Source organism: Neoarius graeffei, chromosome 4 (assembly GCF_027579695.1).
Source record: "Neoarius graeffei isolate fNeoGra1 chromosome 4, fNeoGra1.pri, whole genome shotgun sequence".
In the NCBI taxonomy this organism is placed as follows: Eukaryota; Metazoa; Chordata; class Actinopteri; order Siluriformes; family Ariidae; genus Neoarius; species Neoarius graeffei.
The window spans coordinates 112,546,648-112,569,447 of NC_083572.1; the positions used below are offsets into that span (position 1 = coordinate 112,546,648).

The window sequence follows — 22,800 nt, forward strand, 5'->3', positions numbered from 1 at the left end:
TTCTTTTTTCAAATTGGGAGTATTGCCAGAATTACTGGCAAAATGGTACACCAGGTCCACTGATCTCCCTGCCCCCACACCTGGTCCTAGCAATGCCACCAAGCATGTGTGTTATTGCCAAGAACCTGAACAGGGTACAATGCTGAAGTGTCAGTCAGGATATTGTAATGTAGAAGTTTTCCACTTAAAGTGTTTGGGGTTAAAAGGCCTTCCCAAACGAAAATGGTTGTGTCCACACTGTAGAAACGTAGCAAAAGTCAGTAAGCCCAAGGCACTGAGATAAATCAAATTCATAGCAAATGTAATGTCTGTATTATTTTCTAATTTGATATGAATAAATTGACTTGTTTACAAATGCATTCAATTTTATATTATGTGTATATACAACAAATTTTCACTACATATAATTTAAACCATCTTTATTTGAACATTAGCCACACACCCTTATAACCAGTCTTAGTTTCTAGTGCAGGACATATATACAGTAGATATAAATTTCAGCAAACATTTGTATTTTTTACATAAGTGACCAATACATACAGGATGTACAGTCTTAAAATACTTGGTCTAGAATGTGTTCCAACCACTGACAGTGCTACATGTATCTGGAGATATAATTAATTTTCCTTTGTTGAAAGATACAATCACACATAATGGGTTGGGATATATTACACAACATTTAACATTAATTTTAAGAAATTTAATGAAATTATTATAACAATACTGAAAACATGGCGTGTTCTGTCATAATACCACTGCAACTGTTCTTTAAATGGCACCATTACATTTTTCTGCCTAATCAAAGGGAACTACAGATTCACTGCCATTTACCATAGCACAGGCTACCCTAACTATTTTGTCCAATGTTGTTAGGTTTACCTCTGGATCATTATGAAGAAGTGTTATGGGAATAGTTCCCTGCAACATGGTATACTTTTGTCGGGCAACACCAATAACTCTCTCTACATGAATACGAACTGCAGCTAATCCCCTAGTTTTCTCAAGGTCCACAGATGCTAACTGTTTTTTACCACTGGTAAAAGCTGGAATCTCCAGTTTAGCACAATACTACCCCACCTGATCCTCAACATCAAACCCCGTCTGCTAGCACTAAATCTCCAGGTAATAAATTCTGTAGAAAATCACTATTGCCAGTAATATGTACATCTGATGTACGCCCACCCCAACCCTTTGATATAAATGTAATAAGCCCTTGTGGTGCAAGAGCTATAAGATATTTCATTGTATTGTGTGACTTGTATGAGGAATATGTTTGTGCCCTTGCCTTTAAATCCCTTGGTTGTTCAATAAAAACTTCAAAACAATCAATAATACATACACAGTGCTTAAAAGTTTGACGAAATGTCATTGGAAGGGTTTTGCGCAGTTGCTCACGTCCAGGCCATGATAACATTAATGGGACTAACCTCACATTCATAATATTAATAACATTCATGAACACACGAGATACAGTTGAGGAGCTGACACCAAACATGCAACCTAAAAACTGTACTGTTAAGTTTAACCTGAGCCGCATGCATGCAAGAAGAAATTGTTGAAAACACATCATTGTAGGGCTATCTTTTAAACAAACTTTGACAGCGTCATAAAATATCATTAGAACAGTGAAAGAAGGCAACCCTGTAAACACCCTGACTTTCTCATCATTGTTTTCAAAGGAAGACTTTTGTAGAAACTGTCTTGACTTGTCGGCCTTTATGTCTCTAGTTTCATCCCTCAAGTTTTGGAGCTCAAGTTCCATAGCAGAAATATGGTCCATGGACAAGTCAGTCTGTGTGCATACACTGTTTGAGGTTTCAAATGTTCGTTCAACATCTGCCTCAGTAGTATTCTCTAATTCCAAGTCCTCTACTGGAATGTTCAGGCCTGAGGTTAGATCCAGGAGAGCTTGTGCAGCTGATCTACGGGATTCTTCGTCTCTCTTTCTGGACTTTATGGCCTGTCGACGCTGAAATGACTCCAGAGACTGCTGCCCTTTTCGCTTCACAGGTGATGAGGTGTGTTGGAAGACACTGGGAACAAAATCTGGGGAGAGGGGGTGGTTACTCCTTGCTCCTAAAATTAACAAAATAAATATTAAACATAAGATTACCATAAAATAAAAACATTTTTCATTCAAGATCAATGCTGGAATAATTCAAGTGAATTCCAAAATAATTATAATGTACTTTAAATGAGTAATTGTAATGATTGTTTTCTCTACAAATTATTTCTTTGCATGTAAGTAAATATACAAACAAGATAAAGCTGACATTTAAACAACATATTACTTTATATGTTTCTCCCTGAATACTTTTACTCTACTCTTGTTCAAAATTTGGGGAAATTTGCCTATTTTCATTTTTTGGGGGGAATGTTGATTTTCTTCCAGTTATGAATAAATTGACAAGTCTTACAGTTTTTTCCACCTGTGCATATTAATATTTCTTTCAACTTAATAACATGTATTTGCATTTATATGCATGCCTTATTATCAGTTAAATATTTTTTTAATATAAAAAAATCAACTAAGTTAAAATATTTCTTCCCTTCCTAATGATTTTATTCAACAGGTCATGTTATGAAACAAACTTTTTGTAAGGCTGGCTTAATTAAAGGATTACAAGACAAACAAGTTGGGCTGCTTTTTGAATTTATCAAAACTTTCAAAAGCAAGTGATATAAGTAGTATTTATAAACTTTATTCATCAAAAGGAAAATAATACATGACAAACAGGAGAACAAAATGTCTGCTACATGCAACCCTAGACAAATTAACACTGCCTTGTTTCACTGCTCAGATGGGTTAACAAACACTGACCCATTTACTTTTTGCTATATATTTTATCAAAATTGCGTTGACTGATAAACTAACCTGAAATGAAATGATCACTGCAAAGTCTGGAGTACTCTGTTGGCTCCCAATCCTGTCTCTTCATAGCTGCAATCCATTTGGCCCTCTTGTCTGGGTCAGTAGGAAACCGGTAAAAGGAAAGTCCTGCACGCTGTCCCTGTCTGTTGTGGCAGCCCACAGCACAACAAGCAAACACCATAGTTATTTATAGACCGCTTACTGACAAATTAATCGATTCTAGGTGTCTGTAACACGTTTTTTTCCAAGCTGGTTCTCCCTCTCTGTCTGCAGCGTTAGTATGTAGCTTGCCGTCCAAAATGGCGGACACCGGGGCGTCACGTGACCCTGTGACGTCAGGTGAAATACCTCAATACCCTTAGCCCTGGATGCTAATGAGACAAAAGAATTAGCCATAGGCTAATTTCACTAGCTTATAACAGTACCGAATCCACTGAAATCTTGATGCGGTCAAAATGTGTAATAAGGAAATTAAGTATGTTAGTAAGGAATAGAGAAGCATGCACAGCCTATCTATTAAACAACTGAGAGATTAAAACAAAATAGAACAATCATCAATTCAACATGCTGCATGTCTACAGTGTAAACAATTAAACCGTTCCTGAGTTTAAATTCACACGACTTCAATAAACTAATTCCTAAGACTAGTTTTTATGCCCAAAATGCCAAGTCTTACTTCAGTATCTCACCCTTTTGTAGAAAGCAGAGAATTCTTGGAGAGGCTGAGTTTCACAGGAGCTCGTGGAGACTTCTGTAGGAAACAGAGAATTCTTGGTCCGACGCTTCGTAGCTCGTGGGAAGAAAAAAAAAACTCTGGTCAAACAATGTGCACAGCTTTTTAGTTAGAAGGGATCCAGCCGCTTCTTAACTTTAAATTAACTGCTTGGGCTGCAGTCCGTACATATGTATAATGAATAACTGAAAACCGGTTGTAACTCAAGCTGAGTTTAAAATCGCGCGATCCGAGAATCTACCATGGCCAAAGGTGAAAGGAAAGTGCGAAACTCTGATTCTTGAGGAAAAGAAAAGAAAATACGTCTTTATCTAGTTTACTCCGCAGAGCAAATCTCTTTGTGTCCAGACAGCTTGAAGTCCAAGACAGGAAGAGCGGAAACGTGTTCCGTTACTTATGCCTTCATGGAGGATGTGACGTTGGTGATCCCGCCCCGGCGTGACGCAGGTCAACGCGGAAGCTGGTGATGGGAGTTGTAGTCCTAAAAGACAATACAGGTGGTACCTACAAGTGTATTTTGTTGAAGTTATCAACTGTTTACTGATGGAGACTTGAGTGTAAAACTGTTCATGACCTTCCCATTGCAGTCCTAAAGTTATGGTGAATTTGGTCCTAAACTATCAGAGCAAAACTGTCCAGAGCCATCTTCATGTGTCTTTCACAAAGGCTTTGTTAGGACTGGGACTGTTTTGGCCTCTAGAGGCCGCTGTTATTTCCATCTTGTCATGTTTGTTTTGGCCTCTAGAGGCTGCCACTGTGGTTTTTTGTGTTTGTCTTCATTGCCTGTTTCCTGCCCCGCCCTGTTCCTTAATTAGTGTGTGTATAAATACCCCTCTGTTTGTTCCCTTGTCACGGAATCTTTTTCCTATGCTATGCTGTTAGTGCTAGTTCCCTCTGTCCCATGTACCTTGCCTGTGTCTTAGTATTCTTGGTTTTGTTGCTTTCTTTTGGACTTTGTGGATTTTGTTTTGACCTTTGAATCTTCTGAGTGTTTGAGTTTTTTTCCTCTTCTTTTCTTAGTTGGATTTTGGACATTGAACCTTGGGATATTTTTATTTTTGTATATCTTCTGAGCTTTGGATTATTCTTTGTTTTTTTCCCTTGGATTGTATATATTTTGTAAATAAACTTTTTGATACTTTTCTACTTCCGCCTCACGCCTCTGCACTTGGGTCATCCCCCTGGTGGCCTAGTGGGGGTTTGCTGAATTATCACACCAGCAAACCAGGTTTGAATCCCAGCAAAACCATAATAGGCTTAGTGTGCAAAGGTCTGACAAGATTTTATAATTCCTTTTGTTTCTGTCTTCTTTAACATTTTATTTTTTTAAAGTGACACAACAAACAGAATAAAAATTATGCTCAACAACCAGATCTACAAGAGATCTGAACAGCCCATTACTACCACCCAAATGGATTCATGAGCCCTTGGTTTACGCCTTTGGTTTTGTGACCAGAGCTGAAACTATCACCTTTCATCATTGACACACAAGAACTTTAACATTTTATTTTTAAAATTTGAGTATCAGTACTCAATGCAAAAAGCATGTGTACTCAATGCAAAAAGCATGTGTACTCAATGCAAAAAGCATGTGTACTCAACTGAGATTCCATGTGAGCTTTATCAGAATCAGAAACACTTTAATTGCCAGGTATGTGGACACACACGAGGAATTTGACTCCGGTTCACTTATGGCCCTTTTCCACTACCCTTTTTCAGCTCACTTCAGCTCGCTTCAGCTCACTTCAGCCCGACACGGCTCGCGTTTCGACTACCAAAAACCAGCACGACTCAGCTCGTTTCAGCCCTGCTTAGCCCCTAAAACTCGCACCGTTTTGGAGTGGGGCTGAAGCGAGCCAAACCGTGCCGACTGAGGTTGGGGGCGTGAGCAGACACTCCCCTGTGCACTGATTGGTGAGGAGGAGTGTCCTCACATGCCCACACACGCCCCGCGAGCGCGCTGGGATCTGTAAACACCGCAAACCCGGAAGAATAATTATGAATTACGAGAATTTCTGAAGCCTTATGCGCCTCGCCTCATCTATACGCTCTTGCCAGTATCTGTCCGCGTTGTCGGTGACAACAAGCCACAGCACCAAGACCAGCAACACTAACGACTCCATGTCCTCCATGTTTATTGTTTACTATCCGGGTCGTGAGACTACCGCTTAAAAGATCACTGAATCAGTGACATAGAGCATCGTGCACGAGTTCGCGGAGCGCAAGGCTCGTCGTATGCCCTTCAAATAATGCGCGCAGTAGGCTATTGATGTTTTATTATGAGCCATGTACAGTATGTCGCCTAATGTTTTTTTTTGTTTCTGAGTTACATGTTCGTTTGAAGGACTTAATGTACAAACTAACATAGTTGCACCCCGGAGTGTTGAAATTGGTAAACACAGTGCATTCAGTGAGGTTTGCACCGCCCTCCTTTTATTTCTGACTCTTCCCGTCTGTGTTGCAACCTCTGAGCGCTCATTCGTATGCCCTTCAAATAATGTGCGCAGTATAGGCTATTGATGTTTTATTATGAGCCATGTACAGTATCCTAATGTTTTTTGTTTCTGAGTTACATGTTTGTTTGAAGGACTTGATGTACTAAATAACATAGTTGCACCCGGTAGTGTTGAAATTGGTAAACACCGCAGTTGCGGACATTTTGTAGCCTAAAATGATGTTATGATGAGCTTTAATAAAGGGCCCGGTCATTTGCCCCGCCCCCGGCCCGGCTCTGACTTGTTCCGCCACTGTCACTGATGTCACTGTTTGCGCTGCTTAACGGCATCACATGACGTCCACCCACTTTCGCTAACTCCACCCAATGTGTCCACCCACTTCCAGCCAGCACGGTTCAGCGCGGTTGTAGTCGAAATGCAACTCCAACAGCCCCGCTCAGCTCGACTCAGCTCGACTCGGCACGGCACGGCTCAGCCGCGTTTGTAGTGGAAAAGCGGCATTAGCTCTCATAGTACAAAACAGATAAAAAAAAGCGTAGACACAAAACAAACAACAAAAATAGGTGCATAGTGCAAAGTAATCCAGGTAAGTCAAGTATGGAATAGTTAAATATAAAGTATACAGTGTGCACAGAATGACGGTATAAGTGTTCAGATATTTTACAAGTGATATTACTGATATATGAATCTGGATTTTAGCTGTTCATCACAGAAAGGATTTCCCTTTTGTTGCAATATGGTGCATAGTGCAAAGATGAAATAGTAAATTTAAATAAGTATAAATATAAGTAACAGCGAGCACAGAATGACAGTATGAGTGTGCAGATATTTTGCAACTGATTTCCGTTTTGGTTGAACTCAGCATGTTGACTTTCCCACACATAATCATGGTCATAGACTTGCTTTGCTCTACTGGTATAAAAATTGTATCTGTATCAGGTTCTGATGTACAATAGGTTTTACTGACCACAAGTTGATTGGGTGTTGTCTCAGTGTGCCTTCTTCTAAACTTCCTCTGTGTTCTACTGCTTCTTTCCATAATCTTTCTTCTATTGATGTGCATTCTTTCTCTGCCTTTCTCCTCTCTTCTTTTTGTAAATTTGCTGAGGTTTCCTCTCCTGATGATACAGTTTCTATTTACAATAATACCATATCTAACAGGCGGCATGGTGGTGTAGTGGTTAGCGCTGTCGCCTCACAGCAAGAAGGTCTGGGTTCGAGCCCCGTGGCTGGCGATGACCTTTCTGTGCGGAGTTTGCATGTTCTCCCCGTGTCCATGTGGGTTTCCTCTGGGTGCTCCGGTTTCCCCCACAGTCCAAAGACATGCAGGTTAGGTTAACTGGTGGCTCTAAATTGACTGTAGGTGTGAATGGTTGTCTGTGTCTATGTGTCGGCCCTGTGATGACCTGGCGACTTGTCCAGGGTGTACCCCGCCTTTTGCCCATAGTCAGCTGGGATAGGCTCCAGCTTGCCTGCGACCCTGTAGAACAGGATAAAGCGGCTAGAGATAATGAGATGAGATGAGACTATATCTTACACACTTTCGCTCCCCTTAAAACTAGACAGGTCTCCATGAATCGCACCTGTCCTTGGGTCACCTCTCAGCTTAGGGCCATGAAGACCAAGGGAAGGTGGCTATAGCACCTTTATAAGAAAACTGGCCTTACTATTCATCTTTCACTCTTCTCTGAACACATCGCAAAGTATAAGGATGCTCCTAACGCTGCCCATTCCTCTTACTACGCTAACATCATTAAGAGTGGCAACTATAGACCCAAAACTCTGTTTAATACAATAAATAAACTTCTTCAGCCTCCTTCCTCAACCAGTCCCAGTTCCCCTGCTCAGTGGCAGGCTTTTTTGGATTTTTTCAAGGATAAAATTGACAGTATTTACCAACACTTTCATTCTGAAATTCATTCTTCTGTCTCACAAGTAGATCTTTCTCATAAAGCTGACTGCTGTCTCTCTGCTTTCTCTCCTGTTGATTCTTCTAAAGAATTGGAAATCATGACCAAGTCCTCCTCATGTCTACTGGACCCTGCACCCACTGTATTTCTCAAATCCTGTGTATCTGCTATCTCCCCTTATATTGCTCATATGATTAATCGGGTTTTGGTTTAGGCACTGTTTCCATCTCCCTCAAAATTGCTTGTTACACCAATACTAAAGAAACCTGGTCTAGATTCTCTTTCACTGTCTAATTACTGACCCATTTCAAATCTCCCTTTCTGAGCTAAAGTAATGGAGAGAGTTGTAGCCTCTCCGCTTCATACTTTCCTTGCTCATAATGATCTCTAGGCATGGCCGTAACTACCATTGAGGACACCGAGGTCATGTCCTCGGTATTTTTTTCAGAAATTTAAAATTGGTCTACGCTGAATTTGAGCAGTGATCAATGTAAAATGCAGCGTCCACATCCACATGTCATCTGCATTTCCCCCCCAATAAAATTCACATTTGTCTAATGTCATCTGAAATCTCTCAGCCTCTATCTCTATCGTTGCCGTGTCTAACGCAGCGTCACGCGACATAGCCTATACTAGTGTCGGCCGGGGAAGTTGGGTTTTGGATAAAACAGGCAGGGTGTAGTCTACGCTCTATCACATATGCCTACCTAACCTAACGTAGGCTAATAGTCACATCGCATTATAGAGCTTTACCTGAGTGCAAAATGAAAACGTTGCAACAAACTAAATTAAGGTTTGGACAGCCAACAGAAGAGCAGGGAAAGAGAAGGAGGGAAGGTGAGAAAATATTGTCAGTGCAGTGGCAGACCGTTCAGCGGTGTCATGCCAACTTTCCAAGGGGAAACGTTTCATTGTCATTGCCTATTACATTTTAGTTAGCATTTCGAGAAACATTCAAAACTACGTTGTCACAGGCAGCCCTGTGCAGGGCTGAGTAAACGGGCTTGTTTGAGTAACTCTCTCTCTTTCTCTCATAACTCTCTCTTTCTCTCTCACTCACTCACACAGACACACACACACACAAATAATACACTCTCACACACTCTCTCTAATACATAGTCTTCACACAGAACCAATAGCCCTACATTCTAATGTAATTTAAGATAATGAAATGTAAATAATGCCAATACTTCAGGTAGCTGAGCGGTCCGTGTATCATCCGATCATTCAAGTATTCCATTCAATCTGGAAAACGAAAAAACAACAACAACAAAAAACCACTCAATATTTCGTTTTCCTGTTTTTCTGTATGACAAAAAAATGAGAGATTGGTGTTTGTTTTCCTTTTTCCAACTCAAAACAGAACAAATAATAAACAGGGAAACCAAAACGAAATAATAACTCTAATTTAGGATTATACAAGCAACTTAACTTTCATTTTAGATAAAACTAAATTCATTTGTATTCATGTCAGTCAGTCTCAAGAATTAGTTCTTATTCATACATTATAATTTTTTGCGCTCATTCAGGCTCCTTTTACTGGAAGCAAAACTCCAGGAAGATCATGGCTGTTCCCGAGTCTGATTTTCAAGCTGTCCAGCAAAAGAAGCGGAGAATCTCGTAAGTTGGAGTGCAAGTGACTTGTTACTCCTCCTCATATTTTCCTCCTGACATGAGTCATCGTAAAATGCTAAGCATGTCCTCTAATAAAAAGCAAAGTTGGTCTGACACAATATATTGAAAGCGACAAAATGAATGCCATGTTGTTATTGTTATCATTATTTATTACTATTATATTGAGATAATAATAATTAAGAGATCATCAGCTTAACATTAACAGCTTAATATATTAAATGAATAGGATGTATGAATGAATTACTTGACATGCACATGCAATTTTTCTGTTTCATAGACGCAGAGATGATGATGGACTGTCGCTGAGGATCATGGGAAGGCTAATGTAGCGTGGGGAATAGAGAAAATCAATAATCGTAAATTAGAGTTATTATTTCATTTTGGTTTCCCTTTTTATTATTTGTTCTGTTTTGAGTTGAAAAAAGGAAAACAAACACCAATCCCTCATTTTTTGGTCATACAGAAAAACAGGAAAAGGAAATATTGAGTGTTTTTTTTGTTTTTTCGTTTTCCAGATTGAATGGAATACTTGAATGATCGGATGATACACAGACCCTGAGCAATACACTCAGTTCAGTTTTGACTTTTATGTCAGACAAAACTCCACAGTTATGATGGCACAGTTTTAGAATTGTTGAAGTAAATGTGTTATGAGCCAAACTTACATTACAGGCAATGGTGAGAACACTCTGTTTCAGAGAATGCATGCAAATGGATCTCAATTCAAGACAGCCAGATAGACTGATGCCTTTACATTACTGCTCAGAATGTCTCTACACATACAGACACCCACAAATAACACACAAACTCTCAGTCACTCTCTCTCTCTCTCGCTCTTACTCACTCACACACACACACACACTATTATAAGGTGTAATATTAAAGCTTACAATTCAGCAGTTCACACCCTTTCTGTCATGTGTATGCTGCAATGTAAATAATGCCAATACTTTATGTAACTGGTACTTTAGGTATGTATACTCAGTTCAAGAGTTCACTACCTTTCTATTTTTATGTCAGATAAAACACCACAGTTATGGTGCCACAGTTGTAGAATTGTTAAAATAAATGTGTCCACCACCAAATCTATCCTTGGTTTGTTATTTATTTATTTAAGTTGTGCCGGGGGGGTGCTGTCAGCCATGCTTGACCTCGGTATTTGAAAAATCCTGGTTACGGCCCTGTCTCTATCAACACTTTCAGTCAGGCTTTCGCAATCTGCACAGTACTGAACCTGCTCTCTTAAGGGTTGTTAATGACCTCCTGCTTACAACTGTTATGGGAGGGGAGATGTGGCGAGCAGGATCCAGAAGCACAACACGGACTGTTATCCAATAAATAAGATTATTTAATACAGGGAAGAAAGGGCGTGGCAAAAGGTAAACAAACAGGACAAAAAACAAATGGCAAAATAGTCCAGGCAAAATGAGAACAAACAACTTGACAAAAACATGAGACAGACAAAGACAAAAATGCTAGCACAAAAAACTCTGAACAAGAAAAGACCCTTAGTGCAAAAAACCATGAATCAGAAATAACCCTTAGTGCAAAAAACCATGAACCAGAAAAACACTAGTGCAAAAAACCATGAACAAGAGAAAATCGCTAGAGAGATAAACCATGAGAAGTACTGTAAGAGAGGCACAGAAACAGCTAGAGTAGCAAAATGAGACATTCTGGCAAAGTCTGAGTCTGAGAACGGCGTATTTATAAGCAGCGGTGAAAACCAGGACATGAATGCAGGTGAGAAGGAATTCCTGTCCCGGATCAGGATCAGCGCTGGTGTGAGAGATCCGTAATCTCCGGAGTGGATGTCCGAGGTGGAGCATGACATCAACTGATGCTGGTCATCTCAATGTCCTTGTTCTCTTGGACCTCACAGCTGCCTTTGACACTGCACAACATGAGATACTAATTTCCAGACTATCTTCTTTTGGTATTACTGGCTTAGCTTTAGCCTGGTTTCAGTCATATCTAGCAAACAGGCAACAGTTCATCTCTATTGGTGTTCATAAATCATCCACTGTTACTGTTGCTCAAGGTGTGCCTCAGGGTTCTGTCCTTGGTCCCCTTCTTTTTATATTATATGTTTCTCCTGTAGGCCAGATTATTCGTAACCATAGCCTTTACTTTCACTGTTATGCTGATGACATTCAAATCTACATCACTATCACCCCTTCCATAGCCACTGTCTAGCTGCTAAGGACTTGCATCACTGACCTTAAGCAATGGCTGCATAAGAACTGCCGTAAACTTAATGCTAGCAAAACAGAGGTTCTATTAGTAGGTACCAAAAGACAGGTTCTGAACTTCTCCAATTTCACTATTGATGTTGATTGTGTGTCTATTAGTCCTTCCCAAGTTATAAAACACCTTGGAGTTCTCTTTGACTTCACCCTTACCTTTGAACCCCATTTTAAACTCATTACTAAGAATGCTTTCTTTCACCTCCGCAATATTGCACGTTTCCATCCTCTTCTCTTGGAAACTGATGCCAAAATGTTGGTCAATGCATTTATCTTTTCTCGTCTTGACTATTGCACTTCTCTCTTTTATGGTCTCCCTGCCACATTGCTCAATCACCTGCAGTACATCCAAAACTCAGTAGCTAGAGTCCTCACACTCACCAAGCGCACTGCTCACATCACTCCTGTTTTACAGCAACTGCATTGGTTGCCAGTTATCTCTCGGATCAAATACAAAATCTTGCTTTTAACCTATAAAGCTCTTCATTGTTTCACCCCTTCCTGTCTCTGTGAGCTAATTCATTTGTACTGTCCCTCCCGCTCCCTCAGATCTTCTGTCTGTGGACTTCTGACTGTTCCACGTTTTAAACTGGCATCAATGGGTGACATCATTCAGTGTTGCTGCTCCTAAACTTTGGAACTCATTACCATAATCACTTCGTGACTGTTCCACTCTCTCTTCCTTCAAAGCTAACTTGAAAACTTTCCTCTTTTCCTTACACTACTCTTCCTAGTGTGGCCTTTTTTTTTTGTAACTCCTGTGTAAAGCATTCTTGGGTTTGTGAAAGGCGCTATATAAATTGAACTTATTATTATAGAACTTATTATCTAAGGTCCACGCACCTTTCTGCATTTCATCACTTCCAACTTCTGTTCACTTCACTTTTTCCTCCAAGATATTTCTGAACCACAAACACGTTGCTCTGCCATCTCCCCCCCATATATCCTCCCTCTGTTTGTGAGCACAGTCTTCTGTGACAGACTTTTTTTGCTGAAAAGCTGGCTCAGCTAAAGGGCACAAATATATTAGGCCCTATCTACGGTACCAGTCAAAAGTTTGTACACACCTTGTAATTCAATGTTTTTCAAGTCAAGTCAAATCAACTTTATTGTCAAATATGCTATACATGCTCGACATACAGCACAGATGAAATATCAGTCCTCTCTGACCCACGGTGCAAACAGGCAATGCAATAAATAAAAATAGAATAGAATAATTGAAAAAAAAATCCAATATAAACAGTATAAACACTCTAGATAGGAACTAGACAGACTAAACACAAACAATATAAACAGAATAAATAAACAGTATAAACACTAGATAAGAACAAGACAGACTAAACACTCAAACAGACAATATAAACAGTATAAACACTCTAGATATTAACTAGACTAAACACACACACATAAATTGGTACAAATAACCAAACAGTCAAGGGCACTTGAGGTATAGCAGGTAAACATGAGATAAGCAGAATAAACAAACTAGCAGCTGTTAAGGTGAGGTAGTGCGGAATAGTGCAAATGGGCATCCAGCTCAAATATCTTCATGAAGTTTGCGGATGACAAGACTGTGGTGGGTCTCATCAACAATGGCAATGAGACAATCTACAGGAGTGAGGTGAGCCGCTTGGCCATGTGGTGCAAGGACAACAATCTCCGTCTGAACGTGGAGAAGACGAAGGAGATTGTTGTGGACTTCAGGAGAGAGCACACCCAGCATGCTCCACTATCTATCGACGGTGCTGCAGTAGAGAGGGTGAGCAGCACCAAGTTTCTGGGTGTGCACATCTCTGAAGACCTGTCCTGGAACAACAACACCGCATCACTGGCCAGAAAAGCCCAACAGCGTCTGTACTTCCTCCGCAAACTGAGGAGAGCAAGAGTCCCGGCCCCCATCATGCACACATTCTACAGAGGCACCATCGAGAACATCCTGACCAGCTGCATCACCGTGTGGTACGGCGCCTGCACCGTGTCCTGCTGCACGACTCTGCAGCGCATCGTGAGAGCAGCTGAGAAGATCATTGGTGTCTCTCTCCCTTCTCTTATGGATATCTATAACTCCTGCCTCACCCGCAAAGCCATCAGGATTGTAGGTGACCCCACCCACCCATCTCACAGCCTCTTCAGCCTGCTGCCGTTGGGGAGGAGACTGCGGAGTCTCCGGGCCAAAACCAGCAGGCTCAAGAACAGTTTCTTTCACCAGGCGGTCAGGAGGCTCAACTCCCTCCCTGTTCTGCCCCTCCTCCCCCCTCTGCCCCCTGCCACAGATTCTGCTCACACACCCCCCTGCCCCCCCTTCAGCATCTGACATGCCATCCTCGCAGTTCCCCCCCAACACACACACACACACATATATACATACATCTCATCGTTCATTAACACACTGAATTCAGGGACCGCACATCTCACTTTACCTTGCCCATTTGCACTATTCCGCACTACCTCACCTTAACAGCTGCTAGTTTGTTTATTCTGCTTATTTTTATTAATTAAAAAAGTCACTTCATGTCTTAAAGTAATGATGGATGTCGTTTCTCTTTACTTATTTGAGAAGTTCTAGACATAACATGGATTACTACAGTTGCAGAGGCTCCAACTCTCCCGCCGTGGGTGGGAGATCTCCTGCTTTAGGGAACATTTAGAAAATCCTCCCGACCTCCCGCTGACAACATAAAAATTTCCCGCCTGCCCTTCCTACACATGATGAGTTAAATAAATATATAATAATAATAATAATAATAATAATAATAATAATAAATTTTATTTAAAGCGCCTTTCAGGGTACTCAAGGACACTTAACAATAAAAGTGTAAAAATAAAATCAAGCAATTATAAACAATTAGAAATAATGAAAAATAAGATGAATAAAACGAAGCAGGACAGGAATATATAACAAGTAAACTATCAATAAAAAAACATAAAACAATAAAATAGCTGGACCATTCTGACACTAAAATAATAAAACCGATTAAAAAAAAGTATCTATTAAAAGGGAAAAGCAAGAGTAAAAAGGTGGGTTTTTAATTGTGCCTTAAAAGAAGAGAGAGAGGTACACTGCCGCAATGAGAGGGGGAGAGAATTCCAGAGTTTAGGCCCAGCTACACTAAAAGCCCTGTCACCCATGGAATGAAGACGAGTAGAGGGGGTGACAAGGAGGTGTGTGTCAGTGGAGCGTAGGGTGCGTGTGGGCTGGTATGGGGAGAGGAGATGAGTGAGATAAGGGGGTGCTAGATTATGCTGTGCCTTAAAGACGAGTAGGAGGATTTTGAATTGAATGCGTGACTGAACAGGAAGCCAGTGGAGTTGGTGAAGGACAGGCGTGATGTGTTGCCATGGTCTGGTGTGGGTAAGAAGTCTTGCTGCAGAGTTCTGGATATGTTGTAATCTGTTTATTGATTTGGCTGGAAGACCAGTAAGGAGGGCATTGCAATAGTCCAGGCTTGAGGTTATGAAAGCATGGATGAGAGTTTCTGCAGTGGCAAGGGTGAGAGAAGATCGGAAGATAACTTGATATGTTTATGTTGACGAAACTTAATAGTTGACTGTGTTTGACATTGTATGGGTGGACTCAAGTGTGTACCCCGTGGTATATGCTGATTCCCCGGTTGGTACACCAATCGGCGTAACAGGGGGATTGGAGTGAATGCTGGAGGCATGCACGTGCAGATCAAGCGTGCATATGAATCGAGCAGAATTCAGTACACCGGGGGTACACACTTGAGCCTACCCAATGTCTTAGAAGTTACCGATAAAGCATACAGATGGCGCTATTAATGATACGCGCGAGAGAACGAGAAAACCCGCGACACTCAACCATTTTGTTTGTGTTTTTGCGTCTGCATTTCTTCTGCATTTCTCACCTGCTCATCTTTAACTTTATGTTCTCTTGAATGAGATAATGAAGCGAAGTTCCATTGGTGGAAATGGCGAAAGCCAAACTACAAAGAAAAAATATCAGAAAATCACCAAGATAAAGTTCGGATCGCCCGTCGCAATGGTTGCCAGGGACAAATGGCGGACTATTTTGGACCGCAAGACGACCCTATATCTGACAAGGCTAGATCACCAGACCAGACATTAGATTCTAACGAACTTGTCTGACTTTTTTTGTCTGACTTTTACTAACTTAGAAATAGAATATTATTAGAAGAACATTATCATCAGAGAGTCTACCAATGGCAATTTATAATAGTCATGATTGACATTAACATTGACTTTAGGCATATTAAAGTTTGGTCTATAGTCACTGGATTTATCTAGATCTGTGAATCATTCATATATATATATATATATATATATATATATATATATATATATATATATAGACACACACACACACACATACATACATATATATATATATATATATATATATATATATATATATATATATATATAGTGTGTGTGTGTGTCTATATATATATATATATATATATATATATATATATATATATATACACACACACACAATGGTGCTTGAAAGTTTGTGAACCCTTTAGAATTTTCTATTTTTCTGCATAAATATTACCTAAAACATCATCAGAGTTTCACACAAGTTCTAAAAGTAGATAAAGAGAACCCAGTTAAACAAATGAGATAAAAATATTATACTTGGTCATTTATTTATTTAGGAAAATGATCTTATATTACATATCTGTGAGTGGCAAAAGTATGTGAACCTCTAGGATTAGCAGTTAATTTGAAGGTGAAATTAGAGGCAGATGTTTTCAATCAATGGGATGACAATCAGGTGTGAGTGGGCACCCTGTTTTATTTAAAGAACAGGGATCTATCAAAGTCTGATCTTCACAACACATGTTTGTGGAAGTGTATCATGGCATGAACAAAGGAGATTTCTGAGGACCTCAAAAAAAGCATTGTTGATGCTCATCAGGCTGGAAAAGGTTACAAAACCATCTCTAAAGAGTTTGGACTCCACCAATCCACAGTCAGACAGACTGTGTACAAATGGAGGAAATTCAAGACCATTGTTACCCTCCCCAGAAGTGGTCGACCAACAAAGATCACTCCAATAGCAAGGGGTGTAATAGTTGGTGAGGTCACAAAGGACCCCAGGGTAAATTCTAAGCAACTGAAGGCCTCTCTCACATTGGCTTATGTTAATGTTCATGAGTCCACCATCAGGAGGACACTGAACAACAACAGTGTGCATGGCAGGGTTGCAAGGAGAAAGCCACTGCTCTCCAAAAAGAACATTGCTGCTCATCTGCAGTTTGCTAAAGATCATGTGGACAAGCCAGAAGGTTACTGGAAAAATGTTTTGTGGATGAATGAGACCAAAATAGAACTTTTTGGTTTAAATGAGAAGCGTTATGTTTGGAGAAAGGAAAACACTGCATTCCAGCATAAGAACCTTATCCCATCTGTGAAACATGGTGGTGGTAGTATCATGGTTTGGGCCTCTTTTGCTGCATCTGCACTGTAAAAAATCCAACTCGGAAATTAGTTGCCTTAACTCAAATAACTAATTAACAAAGAAACTTATATGTCATGGAAGTTGCCGTAACTCACAAGTGTTTTGCATGTCTGTTTTAAGTCAATGTTGAGAAAAATTGAGCTTGAAAGTCTGGAAAAATAAAATATGTACGTAAATTGCAGCAACGTCTTTGCCAAGTTGACGCAACTTTTTTGAAATATGACTGAGCATGCTCAGTAGGAGGCAACGTCCAAGAGGTCAGAAGAGCAATGAATCCACCGCAGCGCCATTGCAATCCACACCTCTTGTAACTTCGTTGGTGAGTGGAAGTGTCTGTTCAAGAATTTTTGCTTTGTTGTCTGATATGGTTGAAGTACTTTAAGTCTCTCTACCCAAGACAATATACCAACGAAAGCAGTTGTTTTTGTAAAGACCAAGGGAGGTTTTCTGAGAAGCAGTCGATTTAATTAAGCTGGGGCACGCTAGCTTCGCCCATGCATTCAACTGTGTTTGCTGTGGGCTGTCGAGCACGTTTGCTAGTTTAACCAACTGTTAGCCCTTATATTGTGCGTTCAGCTTTGTCTAACTATTTAGCGCACGTTCGCCAGCTAAAACACGCCACAAAAGTGTTGTCTCTCCACGTTACCCAATGTTCGCTTGGAGTAACTGGCTTGTCCTTAACATTTTACCGAGAGATTTCAGTGCACATAGGAGGTGAATTTAAGTAGGCTAGCCTATAGAAACATGTGTCACATGTTGGCTGGTTAGTCCAAGAAAGTTACACCAGAGCTAAAACACCATTTTGTCAGCGAGCCCAATTTAAATGTGTTGCATGGATGTGATTCGGACTAATTGCGCCTTTTGCTTTTGTAATACATTTTATACATTGTAAATAGACTTTGTGGTTGCCCTATATGCATGTTAAGTTACGTTCATCAGTTTAGATGTTTCATGGTACCTAACATTACTTGTAATGGGTGAGCACACCAGCTTGCTCTTCTGCTGGTGTCACGTGATAGCCTGCTTTTGCCCGCAAGGTGAATCGAAGTATTAGAAACACATGGCGCATGTTGGCTGATTAGTCAAAGAAATTTAAATCAAAACACCAATTTGTCATCGAGCCCGAGTAGTTGTACAGTTTAAATTGAATATGGTCTTGTATGCATGTGATTCAGACTAATTGTGCCTTTTTGCTGTTGTAATACATTTCATAAATTGTAAATAGACTCTGTAGTTGCCCTATACAGTATGCATGCATGTACAGTATGCATGTTTAGTTAAGCTTGTCAGTTTAGAGGTTTATTCATGGTGTTACCCTACATTACTTGTGAACACACCAGCTTACCCCTCTGCTGGTGTTAGCATGTGATAGGCTGCTTGCTATTTTTTCATGCAGGTTATTCATGGCATTTTCCTTATCAGAAGTGTTTATTCTGTTTATCTCTCTCTCTTCATCTTAGTGAATGGTGATGCAGTGCAAATTCTGTACATTTTCACACCACAGCACAGAGACTCTTCTGAGACACCACAGAATTCACCACGGTCATGTAGGTGCCCGCTGGTCATGTTTTTTCAATGATTGTGTCTGTTCTTTTAAAACATCTGGTTCATTAAGATGTCATCTGTCTAACTTCCACTCACAATCACAAACACATGTACAGAACACAACATTTACATGTGAACTATGTGATTTCAAGGATGTGTGTGATGAAAAGCAGATTTTCAGTCATTTAGGATTGCATTTAAGGAGTCGTCAGACAGTTAGATGCCCATTTGTAAATTGTGATTTTAGAAGCAATGTGGTGTCTACTTTCAGTAGTCACAGAAGTAGGTTGCATAAACACCACACTGTGAAAGATATAAGGACAGCTGAAAGTGATGTTGTTGAAACAGAGCCTGTAGATGAAGACCGAGTTGGACAGTCAGCTAGTGAACATGTCTGTGAACATATTCCCTCTTCATCAGCAGTAAGTGATTGTGAAGATAGAGTAGATGCACCTTCTCTAGAGCATAGACTTGCTTCACTTTTTCTTTGTATGCAGACAACATTGCATATTTCAAGACAGGCCACACAGAAAATTATAGAGGAGTTGAATGACATAGTTCATTATTCAAGATTACGTGCACAGCAAAATGTGAGAGGGGTACTTCTTAAACACAGCCAGGAAGTTGATGACCGTGTTGTCGAGGAGGTGACTGAAGCCGTGCTTAGAGCTAACCCATTTTATGAGAGTACTAAAGCAAAGGGTGCTCTATCCACTGATTATCGTAGGAACAGTTACTATTTACAAAACTTTCCAGTAGTACAACCAGTAGAGTATCTTTATGATGGTGCATCAAAGAAATGCTTTGTCTATGTACCAGTTTTGCAGATGCTTGAACATCTACTTTGTTGCCAGGATGTGGTTGGAAACATTCATTTCACTGGAGAGACGACTCCTGGGTTTTTTCAGTCATTCAGAGATGGGCGATACTTTCAATGCAATAAAGTGTTTGGAGAGGAAGAGTCTAGCTTGGCTTTAGCTTTTTACACCGATGATTTTGAAGTTTGCAATCCATTGGGTACTTCCAGAAAAAAACATAAAATCACAGCAGTTTATTGGGTACCACTGAACTTACCTGCAAAGTTCCGGTCATCTTTGTCATCTATTCAGCTGGCTGCTCTTGGTAGGAGTGATGATGTGAAGCAGTATGGATTTGACAGATTCTTTGCACCTTTGTTGAGAGACATTTCAATCTTGGAAAAGGAAGGGATATATGTTGAGGCAAAACAACACAGTGTGAAAGGCAGCATTTTTTGTGTCTGTGCTGATAACCTGGCAGCACATGGCTTGGCTGGCTTTCAAGAGAGTTTTTCAGTGTCCAATTTCTGCAGATTTTGTCTGATCAACCGCGAGACACTACAACAAACTCCTCCTTCTAATTTTCAGATGAGAACAACTGAGCAGCACAACAACCTGCTGGCAAATATCGACGGCAACAACATTCTTTATGGTGTGAAAGGTGAGTGTGCTTTAAGCAAACAGCTAGCCTATTTCCACCCCATCACCGGCTTTCCTCCTGACCTCCTTCATGATCTCTTTGAGGGAATTGTGCCAGTAGAGTTATCCTTGTGCCTGAAAGAACTAATCAGAAAAGAATTCATTTCCTTTGATTATCTCAACAGTACGATAATGTCATTCCCGTACATGCATTACGACAAGGTTAATAAACCTCACAAAATCCCAAAATCAAGTTTCTTGAGAGGCACTGGCTGGGGCAATGGCCATGAAAATTGGACTTTGTTGAGGCTATTGCCTCTTATGATTGGTAGTTGTGTACCGGAAAACGAGCCAGCGTGGGAAATTCTTATGGATCTCAAAGACATCACTGAAATTGTAGTCAGCACAAAATTCTCTGAGACATCACTGAACTATTTGGAAAGTAAAATAGCAGACCATCGTAGCTTGCTAATTCAGACGTTCCCTGACATCCGTTTACGTCCCAAGCATCATTACTTGGAACATTATCCACATCTGGTTAGGTGTTTTGGTCCCTTGGTTGAGCTATGGACAATGCGTTTCGAGGCGAAACACAGTTTTTTTAAGACAGTTGTCCATGATGTCCAAAATTTTAAGAACATTCTTGTTACCCTAGCATCCAAACACCAGTTGATGGTAGCATATCACCTGGATTCAAATTTATTCAGACAGCGTATCCATGTGGAGAATGTCAGAGTTGTTCAGGTTACATCTTTAGATGCAACATGGAGGGATACTGTACAGAGAAGGTGTTCACATCTCACCACAGTGTCTTTGTCATCTGATGTTCAAGTGGATGGAATTAGATACAGAGAGGGCATGATTATCTCTGCAGGTCAGTGTGGTGGCCTACCAGAATTCTATAGAATACATAGAATTCTTGTTGCAGAAAACATTGGGGTTTTGTGCATAAAGCACCCATCTTGGTACATTGAACATGTTCGATCATTTGAGTTGGATGTAACAAGTTATGCTGAAACTGACATTTTGATGCTTGAGGACTTGAATGACTTTTATCCTTTGATAGCCTACTCTGTCAGGGGGAAACTCCTTGTGTCGCCAAAGAAATTTCTAATGCACTGATTTGGTAATTGGTAACTACAGGGTGTATCAAAAAATGTACACACACTTTAAACCATTGTAAAGTAGGTGTTTCTTAAAATTCATTTATTTTTCAAAATGAAGCAGACTTTACAGACATCAATTTATTGTTTTGTCACCTCCTGTTCTCAAACTGATGTTCGTTCTGGTCCAGATGCTGCTTACAACGCGAATCACACACAGTTGTCTTTGTATTTGCTTGCATTCATTTTCATTGGGGTGCTATCAATTCAGTGGCTGTTGTAGGTATCATAACGTAGACTTTAGATGTCAGTTTGAGAACAGGTGGTAACAAAACAATAGAATAATGTTTGTAAAGTCTATTACGTTTTGAAAATTGCATGAATTTTGATAAACACCTACTTCATGAAGATTTAAAGTTTGTATGTATTTTTGGGATACTGTGTATTATGACGGAATGCATTTTTGATTCATGATCATTTAAACTGGTGCCATCTTTGCCTCTTGCTTTTGTTCATTGGGGAAATGGTATTGAAGAGTGTGGGTATCCTTAGAACTTAATCCTCATACTGCAATGTTGTATTTATCATGCATAAATAGCACCAGAATGTCCAAACTATCCCTTTAAGTAGTCGTCATTCAAATTATCACCTCACCAATTCTTCTTTTATTTTTAGAAAATGATTCTGCGTGTGAAACTACCAGAAAACAGAGTGAAGAAGTTGCGATTACCAGAGCTCCCCGACTCTGTGCAACGTTTAAAAGAAATTCTCCAGGAAGAACTTCAGCTGAAAGAAAGATTCCGTTTGCAGTATGAGGATCCAGAGTTCGGAAACGAACTATGTGACTTAGAAGATATGTCAGAGCTCCCACCAGAGAAGGCAACGTTAAAAGTCATTGATGCTTCAAGCCCTGACCCAGAGGGATCAGATGTGTCATTGTCTTCACTGGATACTGCATCACCTCCAAGCTCATCTGAATCCCCCAGAACAACTGTAAGAGCTGGTAGGCGGTCCTCTGCATGGCCTTCTCCTTTTCCAATACCAAGCTTCTCTTATGATGTTGAATTGCGCCTTCAAAAGGCAAATGGTATCTACAACGACAATGGTACTCTGCTCGACGTCACCAGAGACATCAAGAGTGAAATCCTTGATAAAATTGCACAAGCCGTGTTTGAGTTGACTGCATATCCAGACAGGTCAGAAATAGATTCTGTAGCAATGGCTCTGGTCAACAAATATCCCTGTCTCCGTGAACCAGGCAGTGGAAATGGGTGGAATGGATGGAGAATGAGTATTGCGTTCAAGATTGGAAATTACCGTCAAAAGCTGCGGAATGCCGGCTGTGAAGAAGTTAAAGTAAATGAAAGGAGGGGAAGCCGTGAAGAAGGTAGGCCCGGCTTAAAAAAAGCAAGGAGAACTGA

General features: G+C 40.3%; 1 protein-coding gene and 1 long non-coding RNA gene across 2 annotated transcripts; one reads left to right on the forward strand and one right to left on the reverse strand.

Moving 5' to 3' along the window:
* Positions 1 to 1,391: 1,391 nt before the first annotated feature.
* Positions 1,392 to 2,951, reverse strand: LOC132884664 (uncharacterized). The gene is made up of 3 exons (XM_060918502.1): positions 2,876 to 2,951; positions 1,527 to 2,076; positions 1,392 to 1,422 (listed from the first exon to the last, which is right to left on the reverse strand). Exons 1-3 carry the CDS (start codon positions 2,937 to 2,939, stop codon positions 1,392 to 1,394), a joined length of 645 nt encoding a protein of 214 aa, XP_060774485.1. The 5' UTR covers positions 2,940 to 2,951.
* Positions 2,952 to 17,406: 14,455 nt separating this feature from the next.
* Positions 17,407 to 22,792, forward strand: LOC132885497 (uncharacterized). The gene is made up of 4 exons (XR_009654598.1): positions 17,407 to 17,614; positions 18,756 to 18,842; positions 20,226 to 20,298; positions 22,055 to 22,792. It is a non-coding gene; the product is annotated as an uncharacterized LOC132885497 (long non-coding RNA).
* The last annotated feature ends 8 nt before the right edge of the window (positions 22,793 to 22,800 follow it).